At 44.1% G+C, this 14,012-nt stretch overlaps 1 protein-coding gene across 1 annotated transcript; it reads left to right on the top strand.

Annotated features, from left to right (window-relative positions):
- sfi1 (SFI1 centrin binding protein) lies at positions 1-13,989 on the top strand. Its single transcript, XM_080845527.1, has 27 exons — positions 1-57; positions 247-349; positions 611-767; positions 1,122-1,283; positions 1,598-1,668; positions 1,783-1,875; positions 1,979-2,076; positions 2,359-2,425; positions 2,599-2,729; positions 2,869-2,950; positions 3,077-3,255; positions 4,298-4,373; positions 4,492-4,587; positions 4,738-4,814; positions 6,849-6,951; positions 7,194-7,290; positions 7,615-7,775; positions 7,967-8,041; positions 8,224-8,298; positions 8,561-8,737; positions 9,246-9,535; positions 9,712-9,786; positions 10,824-11,217; positions 11,308-11,377; positions 11,562-11,712; positions 12,900-13,002; positions 13,666-13,989. Exons 1-27 carry the CDS (start codon positions 2-4, stop codon positions 13,789-13,791), a joined length of 3,345 nt encoding a protein of 1,114 aa, XP_080701653.1. The 5' UTR covers position 1; the 3' UTR covers positions 13,792-13,989.
- The last annotated feature ends 23 nt before the right edge of the window (positions 13,990-14,012 follow it).

Below are 14,012 nucleotides of genomic sequence, written 5' to 3' on the forward strand. Positions count from 1 at the left end.
CATGAAGCAACGGATGGAGGAGACCGCTTTGCAGCACAGCAATGTCATTTGTGTCAGGTGAGGGGTGTGTCTGAGCTTGAAAGCACACACATACACACTTCATACTTACTGGATATGATTAAGTGGAGTAGTTCTGTTGGCAATCAATGTCAGTACTGATTGTTGCTTCTTCAAAAATATAATATTAGATTGTTTAATAGTTTCATATTATATTTCATATGTTTGGTTAAAATGTGTGTTTTGGAGGTGGGTGTGGGCAGCATGGAGATCTGCTCGTCAGCACCGATATTCTGAGCAGCAGCAGGAGGAAGAGGCCCTTCAACACTGGGCTTACTCTTTACAGAGCAGAGTGAGTAAATTAATGAGTATTCCTTTTTAAAAGAAAATGTCTTATGTGAGACTTTAATTCTTGATTGTTACTCCCTCATTTATGAAAAGCAGTGTGTGTGTATTTTTCATTTGTTTATGGGAGTGTATGTTTGTCTCTGTATTAGCTTGTGATGCCATGAGTGCCTGAATTAGCTTGTGTACCACCTTTTGTGTGCCACTGTGCATGTATGTTTGTGTGTGTTTGAGCAAGTCAGTAAATGTATTGTGTGATTGCCTGTAGGCTTGGCTGCAGTGGAGAGAGAAGTGCTTCCTGGCCCAGCGGTGGAGAGAGCAGGAGGCCAGAGCTCGGCTGCATGCCTGCAGGAGTCTGTGCAGGAAAGTCATACGCTGCTGGGTCACCTACACCCAACACTGCCGAGCCACAAGGCAGCCCAAGGGTAGGCAGTTTGGTGGCAGTGACCTTTAACCTTTTTAAATGGTTGCTTAGTTAGTAACAAGGTCGGAATCTGGCACAAAGAATTCCGTGTCAGATAAACATAAAAGAGCAACAGTCTGAAGTTGTAATTTCGCATGTCAGTCGACATCTATTTTATGTTAATAGCAATTCGTCTATAGTCAAGTTAACATATTTTGTGGTTCAGACTTCATGCCTTTAGTCAAAAGTACTGCAGGAATGGGGTTTTATAGAATTTGTATGCATTTTTATGGTCTGATTTTCTAAAAAGTTGATGAACTGACTGCAGAGCAGCAGTGAAAAGTAGGAGCTAAACACCCAGTGATGTTTGTTATAGCTGCAGCTGATGGTGTATGGTGCCATACTCTGACCTGGAGGTACTGGCGTAGGTGGCTCAGAGAGTGGCAGAGCAAGCAGAATGAGAGGGAGCTGCAGCTGGTGGTCAAACAGCGGGCACAGTTTGGCATCCAGCACTGGGCTCTTGGGAAGTGGAGATATTGTATCTTTTAAATGATCTCTTACTAACACTCACTCTCTCTCTCTCTCACTCTCTCTCTCTCTCTCTCTCTCGCTCTCTCTCTCTCTCTCTTTCTCTCTCTCTCTCCCTCTCTCTCTCTATACACTCACACTCACTCACTGTCATATCATTTAACCGCATATTAATGCCTATGGTCTTGGAATGGGCTGTCCAACAAGCTCATATGTGACGGTCAGGTATACACATATTTTTGGTTTTATAGTGAAGCACCAAAAACTATAGGATAATGGAGAATATCCACTATTTGCTGTTCAGTTTCCTGAGACAGTGTTCAGATATCAGAATGCGAGCACAAGACGCTGAGAAGCAGAAGTTTGCTACTCAGCTCTACCAGCGCCATCTGCTGGTCAGTAGGAAATAACACTCCACCTTGAAAGACATACCGGTACATACACATGGATGAAAATATAACCACTGTCAAATTCTCTCTTTCTTTCTTTCTCTCTGTATCTGTTTCCAGAGAGGTGCAATGACAGGCCTGTCCCTGAATGTTTCCCAGTGTAAAACCTACCATCTCAACAATCACTTAGCCCTCCAACACCACTATCAGACTGTAAGCCCTTGATGTTCACCTGGTCTAACCTGGCCCAGTGTTCGCTACATCTCAAAATCTACCCAACCATGTACAATGCCAACATCTCTGTGTCCCACTGAAGGTTATAAGAAGGTCTTGGAGAATGTGGCAGCAACGTGTCGAGCAGATGGAGAACAGCCAGCTTCAACCTCAGATTAGCGTAGCACTGCATCACCACAGGTATATGAAAGCCCACTAGAGCAGCCTATTCTAGGACACACTGTCCCCTCTCTAAGGCATGACAGGGCAAACTATCTCAGAAGTGCATTCACACAATGATGTGTCTAAGATGTATATGTATACCACATGTATATTCCACACAGCTATATTTTTTTGACTTATGTTAAAGTGGAGACTCTTCAAAGCAAACTACACATAACCTTAAAGCCATTTGTCTAATGTGCTTTCCAGTTGGCTTTATGTGTGTTCACGGGCCTTTGTGTGTTTGTGTGTATTCACTAGCATCACCGTTCTACAGCAACACCTGAATCTCTGGAGAGAGCGCCACAAGGAGTGCATATACCGAAAGGTGACACTTCACCTGTACCTATACATACAATCTGTCCACTGTCTATACACGGTACTATGAACAATTACAAAAATGATATTTACTGACACACAACTTCACCAAAAAAAGTAGTCATTGTAATATGTTGTTGATGTCAACTATGTGTTGCACAATGTGTGTTTGTTTGTGTGTAGGATCTGGATGGGCAAGCAGATGCATGGTTTGCCAAGCGTATCTTGCCACACTGCTTGAGTGCCTGGGTAGAGTTCACCGCACACAGGAGGACCTACATGGAGAGAAGAAAGGAAGCCCAGCTATTCGACCAGTGGGTTCTATTGTAGAACACTGACATGCATACAGCTAGCTAGTCTGCAGTCTTGATGTACACTGTGACACTCAAACCCACATATACTCTCAATAGTATGGCATTTCCCCATTGTAAGTCCTCTGGTTTGCTTGTGCAGGCAGCGTATTTGCTCATGGGCATTCTACGTATGGTGGTCTCGTTCAGAGGAGCAGAAGGAGTACAGACTGGCAGAGAGAATGGTAATGTTAAACTCAGGTCATGTACAGAACATACACACTGGCTGACTCGCATTAAACAAACATAGTGCCAGAGTGGTGTGCCAAATACGTCAATACACACATATCCACTCCATCCTGTGTCTGCAGGCTGTGCTGCATGAAGAGCACATGTGTGTTCGGCACGGGTGGCATCGGTGGCGGCAAGCTGCTCGTGTGCATGCACAGGAGCGCGTGAGATGTTCAGCTGCTGATGAGATGCGCAGTCACACACTGCTGCAATGCGCTCTCAGCATGTGGAGGGCCAGGATGCAGCACATCCAGACCAGGTACAGTAATACCTGTGGGCAGAGAGACCACATAAAGCCTCACAGTGCAGCAGGCTCCATCCAGTAGTATGTGGTAACCATTGTGATTGCCTGGAGGCTGATGGGATTAGTTTGTTTCATCCCATATTAACCCTTCCAAAACGAAGGGGCCCCGTGGGGCACTTGGTGGTATTTTTATTAATAGAATTAAAAATCTCCGCAAGTTTTTGTCCTACAAACATAAAACTAACACCCACAGCAACCTTGAACCCTTTTCTTTTTAAATATATACAGTTTGAAACTAAAGTTTAAATAATCACTTTGTAAGGAGAGTATAACTTATCCTTTGCACATTTCAGCATCTGAGTGAGGTTTTGACCCTCCCATTAGCAAATGACAACTATTCATATGATAAGGGTGGTAATTCAGTGATCACCATTGGTTCATGATGTGTCAAGAAAACCTGAAGGGGGTAGAGGGCCACAAAGACATTCCAGGGCCATTACGTGCTGGCCATTGTCTTTTGACCAAGGTGTCCCAGAATGTTCACACCTCTCTCATCAATATGCATAGTGGTCTAAGTGAAGAAAAGTGTCAGTTTCTATATTACTTATAATAAGTATAGAAACCACACACACTTTTTGAATGCTAAACTCACCTTTTTGGAGCAAACACCTTTGTTTACAAGGTTCAGAGTAAAAAAGAAAACTTCCAAAATATTTACAATGTGTTTTTGTACAAAGTCTGAGCACCTCTAAAACTAGATTTCATTTTAGTGTCTTTATATTTCATTTTAATACAAAACTTTGTTTTACTACATTCCTTTTACTCTCATTGTATTATTGCTGAGTTGTTCTAGAATATAATCATAAATGCCAGTTTTGCCTCATGGGTTTTAGTTAGATAAAATATACAAAAATATCAGGCATGGCAAACTACCTAACAGAGTCAAAAAAAGCCCTTGGGGTTGGAAGTGTTAATATGTTTAAGGTTTGTCGCTTATAGTTGGAAATGTAGATGTATATAATATGAATATGGACATATTTGTTTTTCTTTGCCTCAGCCAACAGCAGGAAGAGCTTGCTAGCTATCATGGTGACCTTCATCTTGCCCGGCAAGCCTGGAACTTTTGGCGCATGGTATGGTAGACCATTGTTTATATCCAAGTATATCCAACAAATGGGTTTGGGAAGCAAGATGAAATGTTGTAGCTCACATCATCCTATTTTCTGGTGTCTGTGTACATCTGTGTGTCAGTTTGTCAAACTGAGAAGGGAGAAAAACCAGAGACTGGAGCAGATTGAGCAGCACCACAACTTGAGGCTCCTCACTAAGTCACTACAGGCCTGGAAGGTAAGACTTTACACACACACACACACACACACACACACACATCTCTACCATCTCTCTGCCCATAACCCACTTCCTTAGTCTTCTTACAGGTCTGAGGGTAAAAAGTCCTCACTCATCTTTCATTTTGGGTGTTTGTGTGTCTTGTTTTAGGATCACCACCTGCAGACCCAGCAGGTGTACACTAGTGCTGAGGAGTCCTGTAGGATCCAGCAGCAGCAACAGCTAAGGTACATAGTACACCTGTGTACACACAAAACACACACATACACATTCATATGTGATGGCACTAATATACATATTCACTGCTATGGACTCACCACATGGGACACAGAGTGCCAGCTCAGGGTTCCTTTCTACCTATTCTGCTAGCTTTTGCTGTCGTTCCATCACAGAGTAGGCTGGCTGTTGTAGACATGGCGTATGTGATTTGGTACAAAGTCAATTAAATAAATGCCTGCCACAGTAGAATAAAATCACAAGAATGTATCATTAGCTGCGTTTACATGTGTCTTTTTTGTAAGCCTCTCTGACGGAATCGTCTTTGCGAGAAGGTGTGAAAAATTCTAAGGGAAGCGGCTCTTGTTGTTAAGCTGTTACATGGACCGAAATTTAAGCCGCTTACCTTGCCTTGGGCATGCACAAAGAAGACGGAGATGTGCTCCCACTCCCACTTCCGCCTTCTTTGTTTACTAACAACATCAACATGGATCCGCATCGTGCACAGGCAGCTTCGGATGCCGTTCGCTGCGTTGAAATCATTAATTTGCGACACGCTCAGATGTGCCGAGAAGTTTTGCAATCTGCAGCTCGTTACTGTTAGTTGACGAGCCTACCGACGACACGAGTTCAGAGTTCACTCTCCCACTGCCTCATGTTAACAAAGACATTAACAAACATGAATATCCACCTAATGTTATCAAAAACTTGCATCCCCGACTGCCACTCCGTACAAATCTCTGTATAAAAAATATGATTAACTCTTTTCAGTGGTCTTGTTGTCACTGAACGATGGCAAATTTTAAAAAGCCAGATATCTGATTTGGTTTTATGGCTGATGTGATGGGCACTTGTCAGTATTAGGGTTGTCACAAACACTTAACAAATGGCATTCATATTAGTATTAGCCTCCAGCAAGATATTAATGAAAACTACATGGTGACATCATAGCATTGATTATACACGTATAGCGTTTTCTTTCTAGAGTTTAATTTTGACAATGAACTGGGCTACGTTTTTCAACGTCTTAATAAAGGAGAATACACGCAAAAGGGCCATCCCATATATCTTCGGCTAACCTATCTTTAAAAAAGGGCCTTTTACAACAAGAAACACAACCTGTACAGATGGAAGACTAAATGCATCACTTGCAGATTATGGCAGTTAACATTACTAGCGTGAAATATGCGGTTTAGTTACGTTAACCACACTGCATTATGATCATTGTACTACGCATCGTCAAAACTCTGTGATGGGGAAAATCGCTTGTCGCTAAAATAGGCTAAGGCTTCTCATGTTAGGCTGTATATGGGTGACCTTGGGGGTGTTCGTGTTCACAATCACATTTGCTAACCTGTCGCATGCGAACTCTCGCATGCGCATAACCGTCCCGATAAGCGGCGTACCTGTCACCACTAGTTAAATGTTACATCGGCCTTGTTTTAGCGGCTTACCGACCGGCGTAGACTACCTCTCTCGATCGGCTCAGACGTCCGCCTAAATATAAGCGGCTTGAATTTTTCGTTAGTTACATGAGGCAATTATGCTTTCGAGCTATAAGCGGCTTAAACACGGCTTATATTGACACATGTAAACACGGCTATTGTATCTAGAATTGCCCCTTGTGGAGGTAAACGTGTTAGTATGATCCATGGCCACATCATGTCAGTCAGACATCCAAAGTCCTGTCGAAATTAAAGCAGTGAAAGGCAGTCATTCTAAAATACATAATATAATGTAAAGTTTTTATATTATGATCAGTAGTTTGAAGACCTATAGTAATGCAACATGCTTTTACCTATAATTATATTTGATCCAACCTGTGTTAACTTCAGCCCTAAACTTGACCTCTGCTGTTTCTGTAGACACTTTAAGACAACTCTGCATGCATTTAATGCAGGGAAGATAGTCAAATATTGTATTCCATACAGCTGCAATGTGCGCTCTGTCTGTCATGTTCCAAAGGAGACTTTTACTCCTCTGATCTTCTGTATATATCCTGCAGGAGACTTTTACTCCTCTGATCTTCTGTATATATCCTGCAGGAGGCTTTTTCTCCTATGGAGGAGGAACTCTGTCCTGCAAGCTGAGGAGAGAAACGTGGAGGAGAGAGCAGTGCTTCATCACCGTCGCCACCTCATAGCAAAGGTAGGAACATCTGAAGCCTGCCCTCTGTATAGTTATAGTGAATATCAGATTGACTGGGTTCATGTTTGTTTTACTTTGGTTAGCAGTGTTCAGTTGTAATTAATCATTCATGCAGTGTCATTGTTGTATTTTGACACCTGCCACACCTTGTGTATTATTTATCAACCAGTTTTGCATTGCTTGCTTCAGGTAGCCCTAATGAAGCACATGGCAGCAATTCGTATTTTTCTGTTTTCTTCCAGGTGTGGTTGGCATGGCGACATGACACTGCTGAGAGGAATGCACGCCACAGGCATTATGGGATGGCGCTGAGAGAGGCCCTAACTGCACTGAACAGAGGTGAAATAACTGCTTTTGACCTATCTTTGAATGGGATGCCCATTGTTCTAACTATGTGCAGTTTACCCATATAGGTTAAGTCTGCATCAACCCTTGCATTTGTTCAGATTGTTGAGGTGTTTGTCTGTTATGTTGTAGTATTTTTTTTAATTTATGGGAGTATGAAAGCAAAACATAAAATAAATAGCTGGAATAAGGTGACTTATTGATGGATTGGTGAAATTGATGGATTGAGCTAGTTGAGCCACAGCATTACACCTCCTTTAAAAATCCTTTAAGAATCAATTTATTGTAGTGAGTACCTCACTCCATTTTGTCTGTCAGGGCGCTTGCAAGCAGCCCTACTCCGATGGAGAGACCAAAGCAGGGAGGTGAGGAAAGAAAGGGTGAACATGGAGAAGGGCCGCCACTTCCATAGCCAAACGCTGCTCCGTAAATCCCTCTGCTCATGGAACACACAGCACCAACAGCAGAAGCTACATCAGGTTGTTTTGTGTGTGTGTGTGTGTGTGTGTGTGTGTGTGTGTGTGTGTGTGTGAGAGTGAGTGAGTTAATCCATACAGATAGAAAGCCTGACTGTACATAGAAAATGCATGTATGTAATTGTTGGGATGTACATGCTTAATGTGCCTGGAATGCTATGTGATTGTTTGTGTGTGTGTGTGTGTCAATTAAGGTGATGAAAGAGAAGGGCATCTGGCTGCTAAGGCGGAGGACATGTCGTGTTTTCTTCACCTGCTGGAAAACTACGGTGAGCTGAAGACGCCCAGTCTATGGAGGGAATGTAGTTTAAGTAGATTGTCATTCTAAGTGGATAAAAACAAGGAAGAAGACACACTGTTCCCAGATAAACGTGTGTGTGTGTGTGTGTGTGCGTGTGTGTGTGTGTGTGTGTGTGGGGGGGGGGGGGGGGGGGGGGGGGGGGCTCCACAGCTGGAGAACAGCCGGAAAGAGGCAGAATTGACAGAGAAGGCTCTCTGGCACTGGTCCCTCAACTTGCAGGCCAAGGTATTGCCTGTCTAAATATATTTTAGTAGGTCTTCAGGACACTTTGTCTATCACTATTCCATGTACTCAGTTGTCCAGCTGTAAAGTCAAGGCCCTTTTTGGCCAGCATATGTTATTACTAAAACCATGGCTAACCCCAGGCTCCTTGATAACGTGAGACTATGTTCCTTTTAACTGTCTTAAAGACTTTTTTAGCTGTTTTGCATGCTATGTATTTGTATGCTGTTTTGCAAGTCATGTATTTGAATGTGTGTGTGTGAAGGTACTGGATGCCTGGAGGGAATGGGTGATTGATAGGCAGAGGAAGCAGCAGCGTCTGGCTGCAGCCTCTCAAGTCTACCGAGGGTATTTGCTGAAGGAAGGCATTACTCATATTCTCACCTATGCAGAGCACATGGACCGCTTCTCAGCCAGCCTCGCACAGCGCAGTCAAGAGCAGGTCTGTATGAGCTTGGGCTCGTTTGTCCCTATCTAAAAACAGGGCAACTACACTGTGACACATTGAGTACCTGCCCTACAGTTGAATATGCGCTCTGACTGCCATACCATTGAGCCTGGCTCTTTGCTGTTGTGGTCAGAGTTTTACTCAGTAGATCTGGGATTGAGGCTGGGTGGGTCGACTGCTCTTTCTGACATCACAGATGTATGAAGCACTAGTATGTTGAAAACTGGGATGGGAGAAGTATGGCAGGGTGTGTGAGCGACGCCTATGTACGTGAAGCGCATGGGTGTGCTCCCTGAAGGGGAAGACAGTGTGACTGAGTACCATCACTACAGTTGAGTAGGTGCTCTGACTACCATACTATTGAGCCTGACTCTTTGCCGTTGTGGTCAGAGGTAGACCTGTAGACCTAGGTTTGTAGAATTTGCTGATCCAAGGTTGGTGAGCACTCTGCAGGCCATGTTTGATCTGAGGTTCAGGTCTTGTACCACTGTTGTTTGAGCAGAATTGCCGGCATGTGCAGGCTGTGGTGAGGAGGTGTGCTCTTCGCTGGAAGCACCGTGCGCTCTCCGCCCCAGAGCGGAAGGAGGTCGATAAAACAACAAAGCCCAAGAAGTGTGTGAGCTTCAGCCTGCCAGAGGAAGCCTCTGAAGACACCGCCAAGGACTCTTCCCAAAGCACTCCCCAGAATATAACCAGTTTGGGTGTCCAGAGCGCGGCTGAAATGCCAGAGCACCAGCCTATGAAAATGACCCATGTTGAGAAGGGGCAGGGAGATTTGATCACCAAACAGCTGTGAGTGATGGTGGTTGCTATGCCAACCAATGTTTATCTTCTTTTTTTATCTTCTATGTTCCACTTGTTTTTGCCCATGCCCAGTCTTGAAAAGTCTGACATGTTTTCAGTATGTGAAAACCAGCTCAGTTATCTAGGTACTACTGCTTTTGTTTCAGTCCTGTCTGTTTTTGTAGTTTGTTTTTAAGAGCCTCCAGGATTCCACCACGGAGACTTGATCAACATGGCAAAAGCAGTGAGCCTCAGGACAGGTACATAGCATGCCACTAAGGACAGGTACATAGCATGCCACTTAGGACAGGTACATAGCATGCCACTTAGGACAGGTACATAGCATGCCACTAAGGACAGGTACATAGCATGCCACTTAGGACAGGTACATAGCATGCCACTTAGGACAGGTACATAGCATGCCACTAAGGACAGGTACATAGCATGCCACTAAGGACAGGTACATAGCATGCCACTTAGGACAGGTACATAGCATGCCACTTAGGACAGGTACATAGCATGCCACTAAGGACAGGTACATAGCATGCCACTTAGGACAGGTACATAGCATGCCACTAAGGACAGGTACATAGCATGCCACTAAGGACAGGTACATAGCATGCCACTTAGGACAGGTACATAGCATGCCACTTAGGACAGGTACATAGCATGCCACTTAGGACAGGTACATAGCATGCCACTTAGGACAGGTACATAGCATGCCACTAAGGACAGGTACATAGCATGCCACTAAGGACAGGTACATAGCATGCCACCTAGCCTACTGTGCATGTGACCATTAAAAGATAAATTAATTCTGCAGTGAAATGTTTTACTAAAATTGCCAAGGCTTACACAAATTACTTACTTATCCTTAAAGGTAGAATATGTCATTTTTGTACCCAAAAAAGGCTATAGGCATTGCTATAACAATGATACAACAGTAAAAGAATGATTTGTCTTTGTATGCCACGGTAGTATGTGCAACACAATCCACCTTTAAGTTATCTTAGACAGATTGAATATAATACCTATGCTATCACTACCTGTACAAGAGGAATATGCTCACTTTTAGTGAGTACCTGCTGATCAACGTACCTGGATGAATGTCTTGAGTGGCCCTTGAGTGGCCCTGATTTGCACGCTTGCTTTTTGCATGAAATATACATTAGACTCCACCCATCAAAGCAATCATACCAAGTAAATCCTAAGTTTTTTTAACAGTTGAATTTTAAGGCTAGGATGTACAAGTGCTTCCATGTATGTTCCATGTATGGTTTCTGCCCTTTTCCACTAGCAATCAGAAGCCCCTTCCTTATGCTGAGTCAGCATTACTTCGCCTGGCTGATGGGGACCAGGAACGTGCGCCCTCATTGCTAGTCCCCCGAACCTATGTGCCAACCGTGCCAACCATGTGCAGTGTTGCTCCTGTTGTTCCATGCTCTGTGCCCATGACTCCTGACTCTTCCTTAGCCATGTCCAGCTCTGCTCCAGCTGGGTCCAGCTCTGTACTCCTCACACACTGCTCTCTGCCAGTCCCTGTGAGGTTCTCCTCACTTTCCTACCCTCCTCTGCCTACAACTCCAGTGGCCAGCACTTCCCAAGAACCAGCAGTTCACCCAAAACCAGATGCCAACAGTGACCTGCTGCTACCCCCGTCTATGTTTATGGCTCCCCATACACAGACCATGGTGACTGCATCCTTATATGTTTTCAGGATAAGAATTTGAAGAGTAATTTATACATTTTTACACGTACACTCACTGTTCCTTCACTCTCAGGATAAGGACTCCAGGCTGAGACTGAGGGAGCCTCACATGCACTTAAACAGACACCCATCTCCTCAGTCAGGTAGGTCCAGAACTCTTACCAACCGTCACTAAAAAAATTAGTTACCAATTATCACCAGACAAACTTTATTTATAGTCCATATCAAGCATGTGTTTACATAAAGCAGTGTACTAAACCCATTGCTCTTTGGTAAGACCTGGTGTAGGATGCTAGAAATGTCACTTGTCTTCCCACACTTCTGCAGGTGTGTGTCTTGACAAGTCAGAGCAGGAGGATGAAGACGAACAACAGCGGCAAAGAGAGGACAAAGCTCTACAGACCGCGACCCTGACGCGAGAACTGATCAGCATCCAGCTGGACATGCAGCGCTACCAGCGAGACCGGAAGCAGCTGCAGTAGGGCACCTCGCTCACACACCCACAAGCAACTGCAAACATGGGCTCAGCATAGACATGGTTTAGAACTGACAGTGTTGTACACTACCTGCAGGAAGTAGTATATTGCTAACATAGTGGTGAGAAAAAGGCAATTAACAAAGGACCACACACAGACCATTATAACCATGAAAGGTGAAGGTCTTTCCTTTAGGGCAATTGCGAGAAAGTCGATGTGACAGTGAGGAAAGTTTCCTACTCCTTCAAAAGGCACTTGGAAACTGACAGGAAGAGGTCTGAGACCCAAAGCCACAACAGAATCAGAGGACAGAGAATCTGAGAGTCAAACAGCTTGGGGCGGCTCACAGGACACACAGTGGTCAAAGTAAGCAAATATAAGTTTCAACTGTGAAGAGAAGACTTCAACCTGCAGGTTTGACAGGTTGAGTGGCACTAACAAAGCCACGGCTAAAATGGCAGAATAAGAAAAAGAGGCTTGCCAGGGTCATAAAGCACTGGCAGTGGACTACTTTAGACTGGAAGATCATCGTATGGACCAATAAATCAAACTTGAATCTTCAGTTCATCATGCAGGGTTTTTGGTCCACCAGGGAGAAGGTGAAAGGATGGTTCCTCAGTGTGTGACACCAACTGTTAAACATAGAGAAGGAGGATTGATGGTCTGGGGCCGCAACTGGCACCCTGAACCAAAAGGGCTTCCACCGCATTTTGTAGCATCATGCAATACCCTCTGGTCTACACTTAGCTGCTCAGGGTTTCATCCTACAGCAAGATATGGACCCAAAACTTACATCTAGGCTATATCAGAACTACCTTTGTTAAAAAAACTAGGTTGGCTAGGTAGGCTTCAGATTTAAACCCCATTGAGCTGGTTTGGGATGAAGTGGACAGAAGGGTGAAGGCAAAGCAACCAACAAATGCAACACATTTGTAGGAAATTCTGCAACCGTGTTGGGAGGAACTATCTGAACAAAGTTTGATATCTTCTGTAGACAGAATGCCACGGGTGTGTTCAGCTGTTAAAGGTGGCTACTTTAAAACTAAATTAAATTGTGTAAACAGAACAATTCTGTGACTTTATTTTCTCCAATGCTTAAATTCCAGATTCTGTGTGTGCTCACACTTGGACATGCATTTATGTGTGCTTGTGTATGTGTGTTTTTGTCTTGCGTTTATGTGTGGATTAGGGCTTGGCGAAAGCTGGAGCAGGTGCTCAGGAGCTGGCTGGAGACCACAGGAAGTGAAATAGAGGCTTTAGAGACTTTCAGTGTCCAACAAGAGCTAAAAGAGGTGAAGCCTACCACTGCCACCGCTTAACCTTAAACCCTAGCTGTGCTTATATGAGAACTTTGGATTAAGTGCATAGGAATAATTAGACACTTGGACATTTCTAAATCAGTCAAGCACCTTGCAATGGTGGAGCACAAAACAAGGTTGGTGATTCAAACATCGTAGTGCAATAGTATCTTGTCAAAACTGGCCAGAAAGATTGGCTGCTCATTAGCAAATGTCATTATATACAGTCTCTAGACTGGTACTATCTGTTACAATGTGGCATAGTTTAATCTGGCTCCACAAAAGTACCCTGAGCACAGTGACAGGGGAGATTAAACTGTAGGGCCCTCCAGAAGATGTGCCTGGAGCTATGTCTGTCTGCAGCTCAGCTATACTGGTGTTGCCAATGGAGTCACGGGTGGCTCAAATTTAACATGCATTCCTGCCAGAGAGTATGGCAGCCATAAATCTGAAGCCGTCGAAATCTGAACCAATCAGCTTGATGGAAGGGGTTGATGAATCAAAGAAGTCTCCAAAATGAAAGCATGAGGAGCATCAAATAGCGGTGTTCAAATTTAGGGCAAATGTCTTATCTTTATGAAGTTGTGACTTTTGTGGTGCTGTGATAGTCACCAGTTGTACACAAGTTAACCGTGATGTTGATGTGTTTGTCCTCAGCTGGAGGTGAACATAGAGCATCTCTCTGACCTTCTGGCCAATCAGAAACCAGCGATGGTACACCATGCAGCCCGCATTCAGAACATCGAGGGCCTCCTCAAGCGTCAAATCAAGCCTGACATTTGACATCAGAGACATGACCTTTGAACTACCCCCAAGCAGGCTGACCTGTGACACCATTATCTGTCCTGCTTTAGCAGATGTGCTACTGGGAGCATAGATATAAGACAGCTGTAGAATGCAAATAAAGCACACAAATGTTGTACAGGAAATGGTCGTGGTGTTGACAATCAAGAGCAGGATGATGTTTTGGAGTTGTTAACTTTGGGGAGAAATGGTTAGGTAGT

Source organism: Sprattus sprattus (genome assembly GCF_963457725.1).
Source record: "Sprattus sprattus genome assembly, chromosome: 10".
NCBI lineage: Eukaryota > Metazoa > Chordata > Actinopteri > Clupeiformes > Clupeidae > Sprattus > Sprattus sprattus.